Consider the following 23,305-nt stretch of genomic DNA (forward strand, 5'->3'; position numbering starts at 1 on the left):
CAACAATCTGTTTTCATTTGCTCCAGCATCCAGCGCCTTGCACACCCTACTTGTGCTTCCGTTTGGGAATGCAGACTTTGTGGAGCGAATGAGAAACATGCCGACAGTTAAACTTTTTGACACGAGAAACTGCAGCCGCCGGAATCCGGAGAAATGTCAAGAGAAGTCCTCTGCCATGTCCCTCCCCGATGCACTTCGCTTACGAACACGAGATTCTGGCGCACAAAACGCCGGAGGAACTCGGCAGATCAGGCAGCATTTATGGAAATGAATAATGAGTGGACGTTTCGGGTCGGGACCCTGCATTGGGACTGTGCGTGTTGCCCTGTAGTTTATTGTTGTTTGCATTTTCAAAACCGTTAATCACAGCCTCTGCGCATTTCAAACTAGTCAACCCCCAGTGGGTTGCTTTAGAAATGTATTCCCTGATGCAGAATTAAAAGTTTGAACGCAGAACGAGAAAAAAAATCTCAAAATACACTTACCAAATGCTGGGGGAACTCAGTAGGCCAGGCAGCATCCGAGGTGAGGGTTCTGATGAAGGGTCTTGGCCCGAATGTCGACTGTTTACTCTTGCCCATTGATGCTGCCTGGGCTGCTGAGTTCCCCAGCATTTCGTGTGTGTTGCTCGGATTTTAAGCTTCTGCAGATTTATTTTTTCTCTTTCTCGTTTCAAAATGCACTCTGCAGAATGCAACGGGCAGGTCAACATCTGTGAAGGTGGAGGTGGAAAAGCTTGCAGAGGGGCGCGGGTGGTTAGCAGACTTCGGGGGCTGTAGACGACTGTGGGGAGGTCCATCCGGCCGTATTGCGCGCTGTCATCCACATGTTGCAGGCAGGGCCGGCTTCCAACGAGAGAGCAAGTCATCTGACTCGGGCAGGGGAGGTCAGGCGGCAGCCGAGGAGCGGGGTGCAATCTCGCGAGTGTCGGAGAGGAACCCGCTGCAACAGCGCCGGGCTCCGTTCCACCCGTTACTGCCGGCTGCGAGGGAGTCCAGGCGGGGAGAATGAGCTTTTTATTGTGAGTACGGTGACTGGACTGCAGGTTCCACCCCGAGCGAGTCTCCTCACTGCCCACCACGTTGCGAGACGCTGGTTTCGAGTGCAGCGGAGCGAGCTGGAAAAGCACTGGTGTGTGTCCGCACCGGAGACTGCCAGGACGGTGGAGGATTTAGGAACTGTGTGAGCGAGATTGGCAGGCTGGGCTGTTTCAGACTGGAATGTGTGTCCGAAGGGAATGTGTCAGATTTCGAGTTAGAAATGCATCAGGTTGGAACGAGTCGGCGTCCAACAGTGTCAGATCTACAATATGGCACGCTGCGATGTTTGAGGCCGGCATGCAACATGTATCTGACTGGAATGTGGTGGGAGGTACAGGGTAGGACTAGGATTGGATTGAATGCATCGTAATTGAATATTTAATTGATTAGGATGTATCCAGTTGGAATGAATTGAATTCGAAGATGTCAGTATGGAATGTTTGGTGTCAGATTGGAATGCATTAGATATAAATGTATCTAATCGATTGGAAGGTATCCTATTGGAATAAATTCAAATGGATTGAAATGTGTGAGATTAGAATGTATCTGGAAATCTATCCATTCATAATATATCGGTTTGGAATATCTTGGACTGGAATATATCTGATTAGAATCAGAATCAAAATCGGGTTATCAGTGACATGTCGAGGAGTTTGATAAAGGGAAGTGCAAAATTAACTGTAAAATATATAGAAAATAATTAAGAGCGAAACGTGGGGTAGTGTCCAGGTGTTCACGGTCTGCTCAACGATTTGATGGCAGAGGGGAGGAAGCTGGTCTTACAACACTGAGTGAGTGTCTTCAGCCTCCTGTACCTCCTCCCTGATGGTAGCAATAAGAGAGGGCATATCCCTGATGATGATGGATGTTGCCTTTTTGAGGCATTGCCTATTGAAGGCGTCCTCAGTGGTGGGGAGACTAGTGCCCACGATGGAACTGGCTGAGTTTGCAGCCCTCTACAGCTCCCCCCACCCAACAGAATGTGTCTTTCAGTTATGTGTCCGACTGGAATGATTTGGATTGGAACGTGTCAGTATAGAATGTGACAGATTAGAATGTATCAGATTGGATTGTCAGGATGAAATTGGCGGGTTGAAGTAGAGTAGAATTAGAATGGATTGGATCAATTGCAGTGTGTTAGGTTCGAATCTGTGGCATTATTTGACATCTTCGCATACAGTCACAGTTGTATCATATATAATTTTTGCATAATTTCTCATCTTGGAATATGCTGTAGAATTCAGTCAATAATTTGGGATTTGGGGAACAACTAGATGTAGAAATGTGGACTAGAGAACTCAGGAATGTCAGAAAGGCCCAGGGTGTTCACTGATGGCCTTCAGGGAGGGAGTCTGATCTCTGTGTGAGATGAGACTCGCCCCATGTGGGTGACCGTTAAGTAGCCCCCTGAAGTGTTCCAACTGGTTATAGATGCTTCCACGGACTTTCTCATGGGCTCTGGGGCTGGCCTCGTCAATGGTCCCCAGGTTCCCAAACATGAATAAGCAAATTTAAGAAATGCCTCATTCTATTTCTGTCAGTGTGGTGCAGAGTGAGGTTTATTGCATGTGAATGCCTGACTCGATCTCTGAGAACATGTAGAGTGAGGCTTACCTCTGAGTTACAGAGGACTGCGTTCCATCACATCCCCCCCAGTTTACAATTCCCAGCTTCCACAGTCTGATGGAATTCTGGAAGCACTCGGCAGCTTTGTGACGTCAGTTGGAAGTAATAATATTTCAGGTTGGGGGCTCTTTTCTCAGAGCCGGGAAAGTGAGAAACACAGGATTGGTATCTGGAGCAGTAAGCAAGATGTGGAGGAATTCTGAAAGTCAGGCAGTATCTCAGAAACCGCTTGCTCTGAAACGTTCACAGTGTATTTCCCTCCACGGACGCTGCCTGGCCTACTGAGTTCCTCCAGCATCTTGTGTGAAAAATGAGAAAACAAGTATAAATTGCAAAGAGCTTGGGGGAGATTGAATTAGAATCAAGTTTATTATCATTGATTTATATGGTCTGAGAATAGTACAATGCAAAGGTATAAAAATTACTATAAATTACCAAATAAATAAATAGTGCAATTAAAAAGAATTTGTGTTGTTCAGAAATTTGATGGCAGAGGGGGACAAACAGATCCTGAGTCGTTCAGTGTTGGTCCTATGCAGGCTGACCTTGAGCCTGGCGGTAGAGTATGCGCTGTCGGGCTTGTGTGTCTTCAGCCCAGTGGAAGGGGGATGACTGGAGTGGGTTTTTTGATTATACTGACATGGAGAGACACATGCCAAAGGACTGCAGATGCTGTAATCTGGAGTAATTCACAAAATGCTGGAGAAGCTCAGTGGATCTGGCAGCCTCTGTGGAGGTAAATGAGGAAAATGGATAGACAATCAATATTTCAGATGGAGACGCTTCATCCGGACTGATGTTGGCTGCTTTCTCAAAGCAGGCTGAAGTCAGTCAGAATCAAAATCAGAGTCAGGTTTATTATCACTGACACATTATGAAATTTGTTGTTTTGTAACATCAGTACAGTGCAAGGCATAAAAATATTGTAAGTTAGTTAAATACAGAGGTGGCTCATTTTGCTAGGTCAAATTTGATGGCAGAATACAGTATTAATGGTAAGACTCTTGGTAGTGTGGAGGATCAGAGGGATCTTGGGGTCTGAGTCCGTAGGACGCTCAAAGCTGCTACGCAGGTTGACTCTGTGGTTAAGAAGGCATACGGTGTATTGGCCTTTGTCAATCGTAGGATTGAGTTTATGAGCCAAGAGGTAATGTTGCAGCTATATAGGACCCTGGTCAGACCCCACTTGGAGAACTGTGCTTAATTCTGGTTGCCTCACTACAGGAAGAATGTGGAAACCATAGAAAGGATGCAGAGAAGATTTACAAGGATGTTGCCTGGATTGGGGAGCATGCCTTATGAGAATAGGTTAAATGAACTTGGCCTTTTCTCTTTGGAGTGACAGAGGGTGACAGGTGACCTGACAGAGGTGTATAAGATGATGAGAGGCATTGATCGTGTGGATGGTCAGAGGCTTTTTCCCAGGGCTGAAATGACTAGTATGAGAGGGCATAGTTTTAAGGTGCTTGGAAGTAGGTACAGAGGAGATGTCAGGGGTAAGTTCTTTACTCAGAGAATGGTGAGTGAGTGGAATGGGCTGCTGGTGACGGTGATGGAGACAGATACGATAGGGTCTTTGAAGAGGCTTCTGGATAGATACATGGAGCTTAGAAAAGTAGAGGGCTATGGGTGAGCCTAGTAATTTCTAAGGTAGGGACATGTTCGTCACAGCTTTGTGGGCTGAAGGGTTTGTATTGTGCTGTAGAGTTTCTACGTTTCTGTAAATGAATGAATAATTAATTAATTAATGCAAAAGAATAGTGAGGTAGATTTAATGGAGAGTTTAGAAATCAAATGGCAGAGAGGAAGTAGGTGTTCCTAAATTGCTGAGTTTGGCTGCTCGGGCTTCTGTACCTCTTCCTTGGTAGTAATGAGAAGAGGGCACGTCGGGGATCGAGAGCTGGCCCAGTCTAGACAGAGTCAGTGTTGGAGTTGGCCCAGTCTAGACGGAGTCAGTGGAAGGAAGGCTGGGTTTCATGTAGGTGGATATATTCTGGCAGATTTTCCTCCCCGCTTGTGGATTTGGGGGTGGAAGTGGCACATGGTGTATGGTGGGTAGGCGGCTGGAACAATCATTGTAAAAGGTTTAAATCAGCAATGCCAGTGCTACAACTATACTGCAAGTAATTAGCGTTACCTTCTCCGCTGGATGCCTTGCTTTGAACAATGACTAACCCTCCCAGTGGAGGGCGGTTAAGATTGGGGACTGGTGGAATCTCTGCAAAGCACAAGAGAGAGGAATGATGTGAAGTGAGAAAGTTAAATTGAGGCATTGTCAGTTCACGTTAGCATCTGTGGTTCTTGTTTTTCAGCGGGAGTCGTTCCTCCCGGACGTTCAAACCAAAGAAGAACATTCCAGAAGGGTCTCACCAGTATAAATTGCTGAAGCATGCTGAGGCCACACTGGGCAGTGGCAATCTGCGATTGGCTGTTATGTTACCGGACGGTGAAGATCTGAATGAGTGGATCGCCGTCAACAGTGAGTGATGCTGCCACACCAGAGCTCAGCAAGGCTGGGGAGAGGCCGGGGTTGGGTGGCAAGGGGAGGGGTCCTCTAGCTGGAAGTGAGGGCCGTACTGGAGGCTGTAGCAGCTTAGCTTTGGGTGGGTGCACACTGGTATGCAGCGGGAGAAGGGTGGGCGGAGGGGATGGGTGCTGAGCTTGGCCTCAGCTTGATGTGGCTAGTTGTTTCTGTACGGTTTCCGGTAGTATAATTATTTCTCAAGTGACATCATTAAAAGAAAAATCATAATACATTGGTGTTGATGGGAGCTTGTTGTGTGCCAAATGGTGGCTGTGTTAGCCAGCTCGTGGGGTAGTGGCATCAGCACCATACTTCTAAACAAATGGTCACAAGTTCGAATCCCGCTGGCTCCTTGCACGCTTTCCATCCATGCTGGGTTGAGCACCAAGCTAGCAACTAGGCCTTGTAAAAATAACAGACTAATGCCATGGAAACAGCAAAAATGCCACCCAATGCACCCAAAGTGCAAAAAGGAACAACGGATGGTGGCTGTGATTCCTGAATTGCAATTGGGTCTACACATCCACAAATGTTGCTTTGGGTGGAAAACATGTTAATGACACCCTCAGGTTGTAAAAGTTGTTGCATCCATCCCTCTTTCTCTACTCCTCTTCATTTCCTCCCCACCTTCCTCCCGTCCACGTTCAGAAGCTTGTAGTCACCGTTCTCCTTCTCACCTTGCAAGCTTTTAAAATGAGATGAAAGTTTCTTAGTATCTCCTGGAGTTTATTTTGAAACGTGGGCAATCTATGTCCACATTTGAGACACACCAAGATCCTAAATGTAGGCGTCAAAGAAGCGGGCAGTTGTTTGTTATCTCTTGATAGTCTTGCCTGAGGGAAGGGCATCTGTGGACAACAAAAGCTTTATAAAGGTGCAAGACAGGGTTTGCTGATTTATTCATGGTGGCCAGAGCAGATTATGTGATATCTTTCAAAGGAAACAGGATTAATACACGGAGAAGGAATATATACAACATTCTAAGCATGAGACAAGAAGAAGACTAACACAGGCTCAAAGACTAAGGGCAATCTGACATTTGGCTCTGATTATTGAATGTTTCAGAGGTCAGGCAGCATCCATGGAGAAAAAATAAAGCTGGTAATGTTTCAGGTCAAGGGCCCTTCATCAGAGCCTGCTTAAAGCATGTGGAAGCTAGCTAAACTGACAAGTATTAACTGAAGTAATCTTTGTCTTTTATCCAACCAATGAAAACCCAGCGGTGGACTTCTTCAACCAGATCAACATGCTGTACGGCACAATAACAGACTTCTGCAGTGAGGAGAGCTGTCCGGTTATGTCGGCTGGTCCCAAGTATGTTACCGCTTTAAAGCCCTGATACTTCGTGTACTCTTCCAGCACGTCACTTTTTCTGGGGTTTAATTAGGCAGCTGTCTTGAGCAGATAGTTCATATTTCAATGGTAAAAGTGAATTTATTATCAAAGTACATATTTGTCACCATACACATGATTCATTCTCTAGCGGGCATTATCAGTAAGTACAAGAAACACAATATAATCAATTAAAGACCACCCCCCAACAGTACAGGCAATCAGTGTACAAATACAAATAGATAAAAAAATCGTAATAGTAAGTAAACAAATAAGCAATAAATATCGAGAACGTGAGATGAAGATTTATTGAAAGTGAGTCTATAGATTGTGGGAACAGTTCAGTGATGAGGCAAGTGAAGTTGAGTAAAATTATCCCCCTTTGGTTCAAGAGCCTGAGGGTTAAGGGGTAATAACTCTTCCTGAACCTGGTGGTGTAGGTCCTGAGACTCCAGTGCCTTCTTCCAGTGAGAAGAGAGCATGGCCTCGACAGTGGGGGTCTCTGATGATGGATGCTGCACTCCTGCGACAGCACTCCATGTAGATGTGCTCACTGGTGGAGAAGGCTCTATCCATGATGGACTTGGCTACATCCACTACTTATTGAAGGCTTTTCTGTTCAAGGGCATTGGTGTTTCCATACCAGGCTGCGATGCAGCCAGTCAATATATTCTCCTCCACATATCATTAGAAGTGAGTCAGAATTTTAAATGACATGCTGAATTTTCACAAACTTCTAAAAAGAGAGAGGTGCCGGAGTCTCTGTGGGATTCAGACATCATCTATTCTACTGTGCTGCGAAAAACTAGTTTCCAAAGTCTGGTCAAACTCGCTTTATTTTGAGAGGAAGGAATTGGAATTGGAAGACCATTAGACATAAGAGCAAAATTAGGCCATTCTGTCCATCTGGTCTACTCTGCTATTCCATCACGGCTGATTTGTTATTCCCTCAGCCTCATTCACCTTCCTTCTCCCCATAACCTCTGACACCCTAACTAATCAAGAAGCTATCAACCTTCTCTTCAAATATACCCAATGACCTGGTCTCCACAGCCATCTGTGGCAATGAATTCCAAAGATTAACCACCCTGTGGCTAAAGAAATTCCTCCTTATCTCTGTACTAAATGGACGTTCCTTTATTCTGAAGCGACGCCCTCTTGTCTCGGACTCCCTGGATATATGAAACATCCTCTCCACATCCACTGTATCTAGTAGGCCTTTGAAGATTTGTTAAGTTTCATTGTGATCTTCCTCCTCCTCATTCTTCTAAACTCCAGTGAGTACAGGCCCAGAGCCATCAAACGCTCCTCGTTCATAACCTTTCCTTGCTGAAATCATTCTTATGAATCTCCTCTGGACACTCTCCAATATCAGCACATTGTTTCTTAGATAAGAGGCCCAAATCGGCACATAATACTCCCAAGTATGGTCTAACCAATGCCTTATTACATCCTTGCTGTTATTTTCTAGTCCTCTTGAAATGAATGCTATCATTGAATTTGGCTTCCTTACCACTGACTCATCCTGCACGTTAACCTTTAGGGAATCCTGCACAAGGACTCCCAAATCCCTTTGCACCTCTGACTTTTGAATTTTCTTCTTGTTTAGGAAATAAGAGGTCTGTAAACAATTCTTGTAACTGTGGGATAGAACCTGTCCTGGAATCTGCTGTTGCTTGTTTTCAAGCTTCTGTATCTTCTCCCCGATGGGAGGGGGAGAGGAGGGAGTGGACATTGCTGACAAAACTCGGCAACCTCCACTTCCTGAACGGCAGTGGACAATTGGGACCAACGTTTAGTGATCAGACAATGTGGGTCTTAGACTGGGAAAGTGTGGGCTGATGTACTGTTGTCAGGTGGGTCATGACCCAGTCACTGGGGGGGTCGGGTGAGATTGCCGCAGCGAGCAGACGCCTGCGCTCTCTGAGCTGTCGGGGTTGTGTGGTAGGAGGGTCTGGAGTGGGCCAGGGGCTTTGCATGAGCTGTGTTGAAGATGGTAGAGCGAGAGTCCAGAATCAGTTATATGACTTGAAATTTGATGTTTTCTGGCAGCAGGAAAGTGCAAAGTCAGATTACAAATATCAAAAAGGGAGTGGACTGGGAGAGTGTTGGACTGCCTCAGCCGGAAAGCAGTGATGAGCCCAGCCCGTGTCTATTTGTTTTCACTGGCTGAGGTTCTGAATCCCAGATCGTCCCTTTCCCGATCACTGACTTGAGGCAAACTGAGCTCTGAATCCATCCTCCCCGCCCTGACCTTACCCCAGTTACCCCACCAAAACTTCGGGACACAATCCTGCTTTGACACCATCCCTTCCCCCGATTGCCTCAATTCCCTAAATCCACCCCAGCTGCTTCCCTCTCCACTCTCACAGGCACTCTCCCCGACACCCCTCCACTCTCATTGTGACTGTCCGTAGCCCTCACGCCCTACAGTGGCTCCCTGTACATCTCGTTGCAGGTTGCTCCATGCACTGTGAGATCAGATTTCAACCAGTGAATCTGTGCACAATTCAGGCACCCTCAGCTCATCCAGTAAAATGAAAGCTTCCGTACTAAAGCCAGATGCTATTTCTGGAGGTCAATGCCACTATTCGTCCACTGGCAAGACTGTGGGGGTGGGGGGGGGTGAGGTTTTTCTCTCAGCAGATTGAGCCTCAATGCACGCAGTTGGGAACTTGAGTTCAAGTCTCAGCTTTCACATCCTGAAAAGTATTGAGTCATTTGGGGAAGCAGAGATCTTGCAGGGAGGCTGCGTGTCCAATCCCACACTAAAGACCGACAGCAGAAATCCAGGCTGATGGTACGTGGAGGAAGGGGGTGTTGTCCTGTCAGAGGAGGTGGGGGTCCTGCAGCTCAGTGAGGTTCCCTTATCTCCTTCCCAGTTCTAATGAAGGGTCGAGGCACAAGAGACTGCAGATGCTGGAATCAGGAACAACACACAAAGCATGGAAGAACTCAGTGGGTCAGGCAGCATCTACAGAGGGATATGGGCAGTCTGTATTTCAGCTGAGATCTGAACTGTTGGCTCTATTCCTCTTTTCACAGATACAGACTGACCCTCTGAGTGTTTCCAGCTAATTTTTGTTCTTGTGGTGGAAAAGCAGAAGTGTGTCCTCTGTGTTTCAGACAACTGCAAGCAGCTGTCAGCACATTTGCAGTCCGTTAGCAGGCAGCATTGTGATCAGGAGTGTCACGAGAGTGCCCAGAGTTACTTCAGACTTTGCTAATAATGCAGCTGATTTCCCCAGTCCGTAGATCTCAGCTGACTACACAGACCCAAGTCGCATGGTCACCAGCAGGGCCAAAGATTTGCACGTACATTTTGTTCAAAGTCAAATTTCGAGTACAGTCAGCAGACTTGACGTGAAGTGTCAACTATCCCTTTGTCACAGATGCTGCCCGACCCACTGAGTTTGTCCAGCTGTTTACCTGTTGCTTCAGCAGACTGTGCCGTTTCATGGAGGATGGGTTGAGGAGCTGGGCCTTCAGACATTCTGTGCTGCGTTATCTGATTCAATTGTCGCGATTAATGGAGCTTGAAGCAGGCTCGGCCCTGGGTCCTAAGGTCCACCTCCCATCCAGCACCATAGCGAGGCAGGCGTTCTGATATTGTGCAGCTGGAGGGATTCCTTATCCGGGGTCTGTTCCTCGCCTGAAGCAGCAGTCCAGACGCTGTCCGAACCACTGAGTTCCTCCAGCAGTTTGCTTTATAGCCCAGATCCCAGCCTCTGCGGTCAGAATCACCGAGTCGTACAGCGCAGAAACCGAACCTTCAGCCCAACTCGTCCCTGCGGAAAAATTCCCAGCAGAGCTAGGTGCATTTTTCCGCATTTGACCCATATCTTTCCTATCCATGTACCTGTCCAGTTATCTTTTATATGTTAATGTTCCTGCCTCAACTCTTTCTTTAGTAGCACTTTCCATATGCTGACTTCTCAGTTCATGATTTCCAGGTGCAGACTCCTGTGTCTCTCAGGAAACAGCACCCTTCATCTCCCCTCTTACTACTGTGGAGTGCACCAACTAATTCCCATGTTTGCCTCAAATACAGCAGTGGCCACACAGCCACAGTACTCTGCTGCCTGTAAAGTACAGCTACAGATATCAAAGGTGCTCTGGAAATCCAAGTCTTTGGGTTAGCTTTCTCAGTTTGGATGTGAGCCAGGAACATCCAAAGTGAATGGGATAGACCAGGCAGGATGCATGTTTTTCCTGATGCTGATTGAGGGACAGCTGTTCAATTGGGACACTACAGAGAATGGAGACAGGCACACCCCTATTGACATCAATGGATCTGGGGTTGAGAGTGTGAACAACTTTAAGTTCCTCAGCATCCACATCACCGAGGATCTCACGTGGTCTGTACATATCGGCTGTGTAGTGAAAAAAGCACAACAGTGCCTCGTTCACTTCAGGCAGTTGAAGAAGTTTGGTATAGGCCCCCAAATCCTGAGAACTTTCTACAGGGGCACAATTGAGAGCATCCTGACTGGCTGCATTACTCTGCCTGGTATGGGAACTGTACTTCCCTCAATTGCAGGACTCTGCAGAGAGTGGTGCGGACAGCCCAGCGCATCTGTAGATGTGAACTTCCCATATTCAGGACATTTACAGAGACAGGTGTGTAAAAAGGGCCCGAAGGATCATTGGGTACCTGAGTCACCCCAACCACAAACTGTTCCAGCTGCTACCATCTGAAAAAAGGGTACCGCGGTATAAAAGCCAGGACCAACAGGCTTCGGGACAGCTTCTTCCACCAGGCCATCAGACTGATTAATTCATGCCCAAAGAATTCAGATCTCTGGGCACACAGCCAGCAGCCAGCTTGCTGCTTTCGATCAACACACACAAAATGCTGGTGGAACGCAGCAGGCCAGGCAGCATCTATAGGGAGAAGTACCGCCGACATTTCGGGCCGAGACCCTTCGTCAGGACTAACTGAAAGGAAAGATAGTAAGAGATTTGAAAGTAGGAGGGGGAGGGGGAAATGCAAAATGATAGGAGAAGACCGGAGGGGGGTGGGGTGAAGCTAAGAGCTGGAAAGGTGATTGGCAAAACTTTTTTGCCAAAACTGCTGCCAAAACAAAAATTGGCAGCAGCAACCATAATTGCTGGAAAATTCATGTATATAGATAATTGTATAAAAATAGAAGTGAGCATAGGAAAGTTAAACTACAAGGAAATTAAAAGGAAAAGAAGAGTTCTACACCCTAATCCAACACTATAATTTCTCTCTCTGTTGACGATCCCTGAGCAGATGCATGTTTCTAGCACTTGCTGTTTTATTTCATGTTTCCAGCATCTGCAGCAACCTCTTTTTGTAAGCACACATGATGTGTAAACCTGTGGTTGATCAGTAATTGCACCAGAAACAATGTAATTGACTGTCCTCCTGAGGGTGCACTCAGATACTTATTCATTTTAAAAATAGATATTATAAATATGCCATGTCAGTACTGGTATATATCTCTTCCAATGCTGACATGTATTTGGCTGTTGATGTGAGCTGGGAGATATTTTACGCTTGCATTTGGCTGTGGTTAAATTGGAAATATTCTCTGATTTTGAAGGTTGAATCAAGTCCCACTCTAGGCAACTGAGCACAATAACCTGAAGAGAACACACTGCAGTCCTTAATTCCACTCTCTGATGTTCCTCAATAGTCCCCAAGTCCCTACCATTCATGGTCAATGTCCTTGCCTCATTACGATTCCCAAAATGCATTATTTCATATCTCTCTGCCATCTCTCAGCCCATTTCAGCAAACATGGAATATAGAAATCTACAGCACATTACAGGCCCTTCAGCCCACAGTGTTGTGCCGACCATGTAACCTTCAGAATCACTCTGTAGTCTAAGAATGTCCTTGCACATCCCTACCAATCTTGGTGTCATTTATTTGTGTTCCAGCCATTTTCATCTGGTGATAACACTTTGCTCTATAGAAAGCTGACCTGTACTATCCCCCGCCACTCTCCATGGGAGCAACGTCAGTGTTCAACCCTCAGCGGACATTGGCCAGGCTGGCTTCATTCCAATGGAAAAATGAGGATGGGAACTTGAACAATGTAGCAATCTAGGGCAGCCTGGTGCAGAGATGTTCCTGTTTGCAGGTGAGATAAGACCTGGGGGCCATTAATGTCAGACAGACGCATAAGGAATTTAGAAGAAAGCTCTTTATCTAGAGTCCTGCTTGGTGGCGCAATAATATCAGCGCCGGACTCTGGAGCAAATGTTCCCGAGTTCGAATCCAAGTTGGGTTGAGCGTCGAGCTAGCAACTCAGCCTTGTGAAAACAAGAATAGCTTGCTACAGACATCATGGCGATGCCCCGATAACTCCACTGCCGAGTTAAGGGCAATTCTTCTTTTTCTTCTTCTTTATCTAGAACACAGGAGAAATGGAATCCTGTCCCACAGGGAGTGAATGACATGAACAGCAAGGAACAAGGAGAAGCTGTGTAAATACACAAGGAACAGAGACTCACACTAGTGAATTGAGGCCTAACTGGCGCTTAAGTGTTAACTAGATTCTTGCTGTGCTTTCCATTCCTTATATAATTGTAGTTTCTCCTGTTTACCCTGGATAATCTACAGATATGAATATCACTGGGCTGATGGAACCAATGTTAAGAAGCCAATTAAATGTTCAGCCCCAAAGTACATCGATTACCTGATGACCTGGGTTCAAGAGCAGCTGGATGATGAGACCCTTTTCCCGTCAAAAATAGGTAAATATTTGACCATGCCAAATATTGTTGCAATGAATTAAAGTCATAGAGTAATATATAGCACAGTATCCATGCCAACCAAAGTGCTAGTCAGATTTACCTGCCTTTGGCCCATCTCCCTCTGAACCTTTCCTCTCCATATACTTATCCAACTGTCTATTAAATGTTGTTAATGTAGAGTGTATACATCAACCACTTCCTCTGGCAACTCAATTTATACTAACCACCCTCTGTGTGAAAAAACTGCCCCTCAGATCGCCTTTAAATCTTTCTGCTCTTGCCCTAAAGCTGTGCCCTCTAGTTTAGGTTCCATTTCCCTAGAGAAAACGTTGTGTGCATTTACCCAATCTATGCCTCTCATGATTTTATGTATCTCTGTAATTTTTTCCCCCAGATTCATGTTGAAAGGTCACATGACATTTGTTCTCAAGCTGACCAAGTTATATTGGTAATAATGTGAGAACCTGAAAGGCCTTCCTGGCCCTCTAGGTGACCCTATCAGTGAATCATATCTGACCTTTGTGCCATGCCTGTGATTCCTGTTGTTCCTTCTCCTAAGATCAGGATGTCACTGATTAGGCCAGGATTTATTGCACACCCCTCTTTGGTTTTGGATTGACTGACTTGTTGGGCCATTTCAGAGAGTATGTAAGAGTAACTACATGCTTTAGGTCTGGAGTCACATATGGGCTCAGACAGGGAAAAACCAGCAGGTTTCTTCTACCTACTGAAGGACATCGTGGACCAGATGGGTTTTATACCAATTCTGTAGTTCTTGAGCAAATACCATTTGATAATTGAGATTAAACTGCAGTTGCCACTGTGTGATTTGTACTCAGCTCTCTGGATTGTTGCTCCAAGTCTCTGGGCTTCTAGTCTGGAAAGCTAATTACTAAGATTTTCCATTGATCTGTGAACATCTCGCTTGTGCATACTCAGTGCCTAAGTGACCACAGCACTCTGGATGAGGGAATTCAAAGGGTTTGCACTATCTTCATAAAATACTTCTCATCTTGGCCTTATCCTCAGGCATTGTGCCACTCTGTCAAACCTTCACAGAACCATTATTAACCTCACCTCTTCTAACCTCCAGGCCCATTACTCAAGTCCTCTTTATGGGTCAGCCCTCCCATACCAGGAATCTAGTGTTCCAGAGATCCATAAATCCAGTATTACAGGAGTCCAGAGAGCAGTATTCCAAGAACTTTGTCCAAGGTCCTTGTGTTCCAGTATTCCATGTAATACATGTAAAAAGTTTCTGAGGGCAGAAGCATTCATCTCTCAGACAAAACTATAGACCCTTGTCAACCTGATGCTTGCAACTCTAGTGATGCTTGATGCTCTTATCTGATGCCTAGTAGCTCGCATTGGGGATGTTTCTCATCACCCACATCCAACCAGTTCCACTGAGGTGCATGGTACCTGATTCTCTGTCCAAGAACTTAGCCAGCAAACATTTCTGGAGATCTAAACAGTAGTGCAAGCATGGTGGGATGAAGCAGCAATGTCAGAATCTAGCAGCAGGAGAGATCATTCAGCCTCTCCCATTTATTATCTTCATTCCAAGGCAGGAGTTTTGGACAATAATGATTGAGGAATGATTTGGTGGCTCCTTGGTGTACCCGAGTATTGTGCTGTTCACTGCTGGTCAGGGGTTGTTCAGCGTGGCCCACCTGGCCTTCAGATGGAAGTTTGTAGCTTTGACTCCCTCACTGAATATCTGAGCATAAAATCTGAAGGAGAACCATACTGTGGGCTGAGATGTCCTGCAGAGAAGAGAGTTATCTGGGGCACCTTCAGTCTGTAAATTATCCCAAGGCAACATTCAATAAAAAATAGAGTGCCTGGCCAATGTTTATTCACCAAAATCATCACACCATGATCTTGTAAATGTCACATCGCTGTACCTGGGAGCTTGCTGTGTAGACATTGAATGCTGCAACACCTGTGTGACAACACTAGCTACAAACTAGGATTTCATCAGCATTAAGTTACTGTGGGGAATCACAGGGAACATGAAGGTCTTGTGGGAGTGCATGTATTTTTAATATCACTGCAGTTGAATTAAAAATCTTTCCCCCCTCTCTCTCTCCCCCTCTCCTGCTTCCTACTCTGTCTCACTGTCTCACTCTGTTTCTATCTACCTTTCAATTTATCTCTCTCTTTCATTGTATCACTCACTATTTCTCTCTGACCTGTTTGCATCCTCTTTCTGGATCAATGTTTCTCTTTAAATCTCTGTTCCTCTCTGACTCCCTCTCCCTCCCCCTCTCTTGGCCTTTCTCTCCCTGTCTCTCACCCCTGCCTCTCCCTCTCTCTCACCCCTGCCTCTCCCTCCCCCTCTCTTGGCCTTTCTCTCCCTCTCTCTCACCCCTGCCTCTCCCTGCCCCTCTCTTGGCCTTTCTCTCCCTGTCTCTCCCTCTCTCCAGGTGTTCCTTTTCCCAGGAATTTCATATCTGTTGCAAAAGCCATCCTGAAGCGCCTGTTCCGGGTCTATGCCCACATTTACCATCAGCACTTTGAGTCTGTCATCCAGCTCCAGGAGGAAGCCCACCTCAATACTTCCTTCAAACACTTCATCTTCTTCGTTCAGGTAGGCCCTCCAGCTCTCTCCCAGGTTCATCACATCGATCACTGCCCAGTTGTTACTGGGTCCACTCACCTCTCTGTCAGCCCTGACTCAGCTGTGGGTTCTTGCACTCCTTCCTCCACACCCCACTCATTCTCCTCATACCCCTCATCCCCTAAGTCTCCAACACCACACCTCACACCACCTTCCCCACACTCCATATCACTTCCCTCAAACCCCCTATCCATGACTCCCACACCCCTCCCTCACACCCCAACCCCTTTTGCACGCTTCACATACCACGCTGCCGGCTTCACGTTACCCCGTCACCCTCTCTGCTCACATCCCACACCTCTCAAATCCCAGCCCTCACATCTCACATTCTCCCCCAACACCCCCAGATTACACCCCACGCCTCCCACATACACACTTCACAACCACGTGCCACACCAACACACCACATCTACATCCCACACCTCTCACACTTCCCACATCCCACACCTCTCAAATCCCAGCCCTCACATCTCACATTCTCCCCCAACACCCCCAGATTACACCCCACGCCTCCCACATACACACTCCACAACCACGTGCCACACCAACGCACCACATCTACACCCTGCACCTTTCACACTTCCCACATCACACACAGAAGTATATCCCAACACAGGTCCACAGGTTAAAGCCCTGCAATGGAGCAGGGCCAACTTTGAGGGCATTAGGATCTAGTGGGGGTTGACAAGGCAAAGGGATAGTTGGCAAGTGGGAGGCTTTTAAATAGGTACCATCCAGAGAGCAGGGCTGCAGGTTCCTACTGGGGTGAAGGGTAGGCATACAAGCTTCTTGGAAACCTGGCTGTTAAGAGATGTCCAGGCTCTGTTAAGGAAAAAGAAAGAAGCATGCATTGAGTTTAGGCAGCTGGGTATGAGTGAATCCCTCGATGAATATAACAAGTTTAAGGGGTAAGTCAGGAGGGCAAAAAGAAGGAGATGGACTTGGCAGGCAGGGTTAAAGATAATCCCAAGAGGATCTGCAGTTATATTTATAGTAAAAGAGTGACTAGGGAGAGCATAGGTCCTTTTAAAGACCATCAGGACCTCTAATATGTGGAGATGGTTGAGATTTTTAATGTCTATTTCTTCTCAATGTTTACTAAAAAGAATATCATAGGTAATGAAGTAATGAAGGTAGTAAATACTGAGGCCTTAGATCATTTACATCTTGCAAGGAAGGATGTATTTGCAGCCTTGAAGCACATTAAGGTGGGCTGATCTGTAGTGCCTGACCAGGTCTTTCCCCGGACCTTATGGGAAAGCAGGGAAGAAACTGCAGAGGCCCTTGCAGAGATATTCACTTCACCATTAGCCACTGACAAAATTCCTGAAGCCTGGAGGGTGGCTAATGTTGTTCCATTGTTCGAGAAGGGTAGCAAAGACAGACCAGGGAACTACAGGCTAGTGCAACTGATTTAATTTGTAGAGAAGTACTGGAGGGAATTCTGAGAGACAAGATCTACCATCACTTGGATAGGCAAGGCCTGATCAAGAATAGTCAGTATGGCTTTGTGTGTGGGAGGTTGTGTATGATAAATCTTTTGGAGTTTTTCCAAAGAGGATAGATGAAGGTAAGCCAGTGGATGTTTAGTAAGGCCTTTGGCAGGGTCCCGCATTGCAGGCTGATAGGAAAGATTAAGATGCATGGGAATCAAGAGTAGCTTCAAGGCTGAGTCAAAATTGGCTTGATGATTGAAAGCAGAGTGTGTTGGTTGAAGGTCAAATCTCCAGCTGGAGGCCTGTGACGGGTGAAGTGACCCAGAGTCAGTGTTGTTATCCATTGTTTATATATATGATTTGAATATAAATGTACATGACATAATTAGCAAGTCTGCTAATGGAATTTGATAGGGAAGCAGTAATTGCAAAAGGAACTTGGTCACTTAGGGAGATGGGCTGAGGAAAAGTAAAACGGATTTCAACTTAGATATTCTAAGTGTGAGGTGACGTACTTCGGACATTCAAACCAGGAAAGGACTGTTAAAGTGAATGGAGGGTACAGATGAGTGCTGTGGAATGGAGGGACCTGGAATACAAGTGTACAGTTCGCTGAAAGTGGCAGAGTGGCGACGAAAGCGTTTAGCCTTTGTCAGTTAAGGCAGTGAGTTTAGGATTAGGGACATATAGCTGTTACATAAGTCATTGGTGAGGCTTCATGGGGAGTATTGTGTACAGTTCCTGTTATAGGAAAGACATTGTCAAGTTGCACAGGGTGCACAAGAGATTTAAAAGGATGCTGCCTGCACTAGAGAGTCTGACTTATAGGTAGTTGCCCACAGTGGATATTTATTCCCTGAAGCATAGGAAAATTAGGGTAACCACATAGAGATTTATAAAATCATGAGGGTATGGATAAGTAGAAAGTCAGGGTTGGGGGGTCTAAAACTAGAGGGCACAGATACAAGATAAGAGGCGGGTGAGGAGGAGATTTAAAGGAGACCCGAGAGGTAACTTTTTTAGATGAGGGGAGTGAGTACCGGAATGAGCTGTCAGGGGAAATGGCTGAGGCAGGTACAATAACTGGGGTGGGAGGGATCCTTGATTATATTGGCTGTGGGAAGTGTAAACAGAGTCAATGGAAGAGAGGAGGCTGGTTTCAGTAATGTGCTGAGCTGTATCCACAACTCTTTGCAATTTCTTGTGGTCTCGTGCAGAGCAATTGCCTCATCAATCTCTGATGCATCTGCAAAGGATGCTTTCTGTGGAGTGGCAGTAAAAAATGGTGGGGGTCATTGAGGACATGCCATCTTTCCTCAGCCGTTTGAGGAAGTAGAGGTGTCTTGACGTGAAAGAATCCAGAACTGTGTCCGATAGAGATTGCAGATAAATCTGAGTAGGTTTGGGATAGCCAGGGAGTGGGGAGAAAGTGTAACTCTCCACTACTGGTTGAGGGGAAGAGCGGAGCGGCATTAAGGGCATGTGGAGAAGCAGAAGGATGAGGGGAATGCAATAGGGGGTGTAGCTGGAGACGGAAGGAGACACATGGAGGAGGAACACTAACTCATAGCAGCTAGATCAAATGTCCAGTTTCTACATACGCTCGACGTGCCGAGTATTGGCACAACTGACACCACACAGCCCATGTCGTCCGTCCTGACCATCTCCACCAAATCACTAAACCAGCATCTCTCCCACCATGCAGGAATTTAATCTCATCGATCGACGGGAGCTGGCTCCATTGCAGGAACTGATCGAGAAGCTGACCACCAAGGACAGATAGAAGCCCCTCTTTGTCGTTAGCACCTTGCACACCGCTGGTCGGAGTCCTGCAGAGTGCACCCTGGGCAGGCATCGATGGAGACAGGACAATTATGCACGCTACCAGATTTGATTTAAGCCTTTGCTATTTGTCGCATAACAAAGGACATAAACCCCTCATTACGTTCTGCGATGTAATCCATTGGATCTGTTGGAGGATGAATAGCTTTACCCGTGTGTTGCATTGGTTTATAATCTGAATGCTCTTACCAACCTTTCGCTCATGTACCCTGGGCTGAAGTCTAACTGGGAAAGGAAGCTTAACTGGCTCAAGCTCCTCTTAAAAATAGGCTGTCGCAGACCAATATGCACAGCACAGATTGGCCGTGGTTTGTGCTTTATGATTGCTAACGGTTTCTACTGTTCCAATTCAAGGTCATCACCGCTCGGTGATGAGCACTGCCCCTTCCTACAGATCCATGTGGAGTCGAGATAGAGGGGCAGTCTGGCTCCAACTTGTAAATAGGCACATCACACAAAGAAGTTGTTTTGCAGACCTTTATAGGTTAGACCTCAGCTGGAGCACTGTGCCCATCTCCGAGGGCCACACTTTAACACAGGGCCCAGCCACTGGGAGGGGGTCTGTGGAAGAGACTTCAGCTTTGTGGAGAGATCAGGGAAGCTAGAGGGCGGTGCTTGGGCAACCTCTTCTGACATCCACTACTCGACACCGGGTGTATTTAAGGCAGAGATTGAAGGAGCTAAAGGGAGAATGAGGTGAGAAAAAGAAGTCAGCCATGACTGAATTGTGGAGGGGTCTGATGACCAAATCCTGATTCTATATCTTGTGGTGTTAGTGTTGGTTCCTGTATCTTGTGGTATTAATATAAACAAGATCTGAGGTTTGCTAGGGATCTGCAATTCTTGTATCTGAACTGCCATGTAGCTCAGTAGTACGTGCAATAGTTCAGCCTCCACAAATACCATTTACACAATAAGGTGTCAGACAATGACTGTCTCCTAACAGGGAATCCATTGACTTATCCTTGACGTTCAATGGTATCACAATTATTGAATTCCCACTGGAAACTTAACTAGACCCACCACATGAATAGTATAATAGAGTCATACAATATGGAAACAGGCCTTTCAGCCCAATTTGTCAATGCCCACTTAAGATGGTCTCATTTGGCCCATATTGCTATATTTCCTATCCATGTACCTATCCAAATATCTTTTAAAAGTTGTTATGGTAATCTGCCAGATTACCTTCTCTGCAGCTTGTCCCATATACTGAGGAAGTACTGTGTGAAGAAGTTGCCCCTCAGCTTCCTTTTCCCCTCTCACCTTAAGCCTATGCCCGGACTTGGATAAAAGACTGAGTGCATTTACCGTGTCTGTGCTTCTTCGAGACTTTGCCCTTCTAGACTTCAGTGTTTAAATGAATAAAGTTGTAGCCTGCCCAACCTCTCCCTGTACATCAGGCCCTCAAGTCCTGGCAATATTCACACAAGTCCCTTGGGTCTTGTATAGAACCCTGCCTGAACGAGTGCATCTCCAACAACACTCTATAGGAAAAAGCAGCCTGCTTCATTATTATCCAATCCACTGCCCAAAGAGTTTACTCTCCTCACACGTGCACCCAGAAGCAACGGTGTAAAGGACAAAACGTTACTCACACAGGCTACTCTGAGACCTCCCAACCCCTGAGCTCCGTCATCCCGAGTGGCGAGGTCAGCAGGCACGGTGGAACGCCACCACCTGTAGGTTCCTCTTCAAGTCACACATCAACCTGTCTCGGAAATATCTTGCTGCTCCTTCACTTTCACAGGATCTAAACTCTAACTCCCTCCCTAACAGCACCCTCACCAGGTAAGAAGGTGGTTCACTCCCACCTTCCCAGGGCCGCGAGGGATGTGCAATAGATACTGGCCCTGTCAGTGATACCCGCAGCTCAGAAATAAACAACAAAAAACCAAAACATGATTCTCCCTGCATCTGAAAAAATGACAAACTATGCAACTGACAACTCACTAATGAGTACTGTATATGTGCGAATAATTCAAAACAAATGAAAGCTTTGCGCAACTCTAATTCGGCTGCATCTGGCATATTGCATTCAATTCTGGTTGCCCCCTTATAGGAAGCATATGGAGACTTTGGAGAGGGAGCAGAAGAGTTTTACCGCAACGCTGTCCAGATTAGAGGGCATGTTCTGAAAGCAGAGGCTGGACAAATGTGGGTTGCTTTGCCTGGAGGGTGAGGGGAGCACTGAGAAGTTTATAAAATTATGAGGGGCATGGATAGATTAGACATTTGGAATTGAAATGTCCAATATGAGAGGGCTTACAATTAATGTGACGAGCAAGTTGAAAGGAGGTGCAGAGCAAGTTTTCTACAGGGTTCGAGGTGGGTGGCTGGAAGGCTCATAGTTGAGGCAAGTACAGTACAACAGGGGCATTTAAGAAGATCTCAGATGGTGGAGGCAGATGAGATTGGTTGAGTTAGGCATTTAATAACCAGTTAATTAGCCTGGCAGAACATGCTGAGCTGAAGGGACTGTTCTGTGCAGTACTGTTCTATGATCTATGCACCATCTTTTCTGACCTCAGGACTGCCAAAAGCACTTTATAGCCAATGAAATACCTATGGAAATGTGGGCGGTGTGATAATGCAGGAAACACAGCTGCCTACTAACACACAGTGAGATCCCACAAATAGTAATGTGGTAAACAACCAAATGACCAGCTGGTTGTAGAATAAACTGGTCCCAGGATGCTAGAGGGTGCTCATCTGTTGCTTAATATGAGAGGGACAATGAGGCCTCAGTTTAATGTTGGATCCAAATAACAATTCCTCCTTGACAATGCAGCAATCCCTTTATTCATTTTCACTTCCTCTATCCCCTCTCTCTCTCTCTCTGTCTGCCTCCAACTATCATTCATTTCTCTCTTGTATCCCAACTCCAGCTCTGCTCCCCTCCCTTATCTGGCACTTCCTGCCTGTCATCTTACATCTCTCCTCAGTTCACCTATCACCTCAGAATCCTTTCTCACCCCTCCCATTCTCCTCTTTATACTGGCCACCTTGCCCCTCCACTCTCAGTACTGACACGGGGTTTCTGCGCGAAACGTGGACAATTCTTTCTCCACAGATGCTGTGTGACCCGCTAAGTTCCTCCAGCGGTTCTTTAGTCCGTCAGCACTGCAGACTCAGACTGCTTTTTGGATGTTGGGCATCATTTGTTAAACTTTACGTGCTTGCTTAATTATCTTAAATTTCTGCATAATTAACAGCACCTAACTGAAATGTTGATGTTTAACCTCAAAGTCACTTCCACTCAGGAAAATAAACCACATTTGCTGCTGTAAGATTTTAATTTGATGTGGTCAGTGTTGTTCAGCAGATACTAAAGTTCCAATCCACAAGGCAGTTACAAGAATGTTTACTTCAAAATAAACTTAGATGGTTAAATGTACAAGCAGCCAGAAGACCACAGATTTCTGTTGTAGTATTTCAGTTCCAACAAAACAGGAAGGTGAACAAACATAAAAAAAATTTTAAATGCCTTCCCATTTCCAAAGAATTTCATTTTAAAACATTTTTGGCACAATCTTAAACTACAAAAGGGATTATCCTGTATATGGGATTTTTTTTTTCTGAATTGATTTACTGAATTTTAGGTTTTTTTCCAAGAAATTATGTAATTGTCATGTTAAGTTTGAAGATGAAAAGGACTTTCGAAAGTCAGAAACACTGCAGGTGTTGGAAGTGTACAGTTAATTTGAAAATGTTGGAAACACTTAACAGGCCAGGCAGTGCCTGTATCGAGACAGAGCCAGAATTAATATATTAGCTTGATGCTCCTTCGTCAGAACCAGCAACTTTCAATTGGCCCATACAGTGGAAATATGGACTACTTTTACCTGGGAATAAATAAATTAGTCCGTGGATCAAGAGACTGCAGAGGGCTGTAGATTCAGTCAAATCCATCATGGGCACAACCCTCCCCACCACTGAAATTAACTTCAAGATGTGAAACTTCAAGAAGCTTGCATCCACCACGAAAGGCCAGTAACATCCAGGACGTGCCCTCTTCTTATTACTACCATTGGGGAGGAGGAACAGAGGAAGCCCACTCAATGACTCAAACAGCTTCTTCCCCTCCACCATCAAATCTCTGAATGTTCTCATGAACACAATTTCGCTATTCCTTTATTTCCTGTCTATTGAT

General features: G+C 45.9%; 1 protein-coding gene across 2 annotated transcripts; it reads left to right on the forward strand.

Annotated features, from left to right (window-relative positions):
* Window positions 1-851: 851 nt before the first annotated feature.
* Window positions 852-22,442, forward strand: LOC140726255 (MOB kinase activator 1B). Of its 2 annotated transcripts, none has more exons than XM_073042378.1 (6): window positions 852-1,021; window positions 4,979-5,145; window positions 6,411-6,504; window positions 13,118-13,251; window positions 15,681-15,844; window positions 19,016-22,442. In XM_073042378.1, the coding sequence occupies exons 1-6, from the start codon at window positions 1,008-1,010 to the stop codon at window positions 19,091-19,093; spliced, it is 651 nt and encodes a 216-aa protein (XP_072898479.1). In that variant the 5' UTR covers window positions 852-1,007; the 3' UTR covers window positions 19,094-22,442. The 2 variants fall into 2 exon arrangements, with proteins under 2 accessions (XP_072898479.1, XP_072898478.1); XM_073042377.1 differs by lacking the exon at window positions 852-1,021 and adding an exon at window positions 3,260-3,402.
* The last annotated feature ends 863 nt before the right edge of the window (window positions 22,443-23,305 follow it).

The sequence above is a fragment of the Hemitrygon akajei genome, chromosome 4, assembly GCF_048418815.1.
Source record: "Hemitrygon akajei chromosome 4, sHemAka1.3, whole genome shotgun sequence".
Classification (NCBI taxonomy): domain Eukaryota; kingdom Metazoa; phylum Chordata; class Chondrichthyes; order Myliobatiformes; family Dasyatidae; genus Hemitrygon; species Hemitrygon akajei.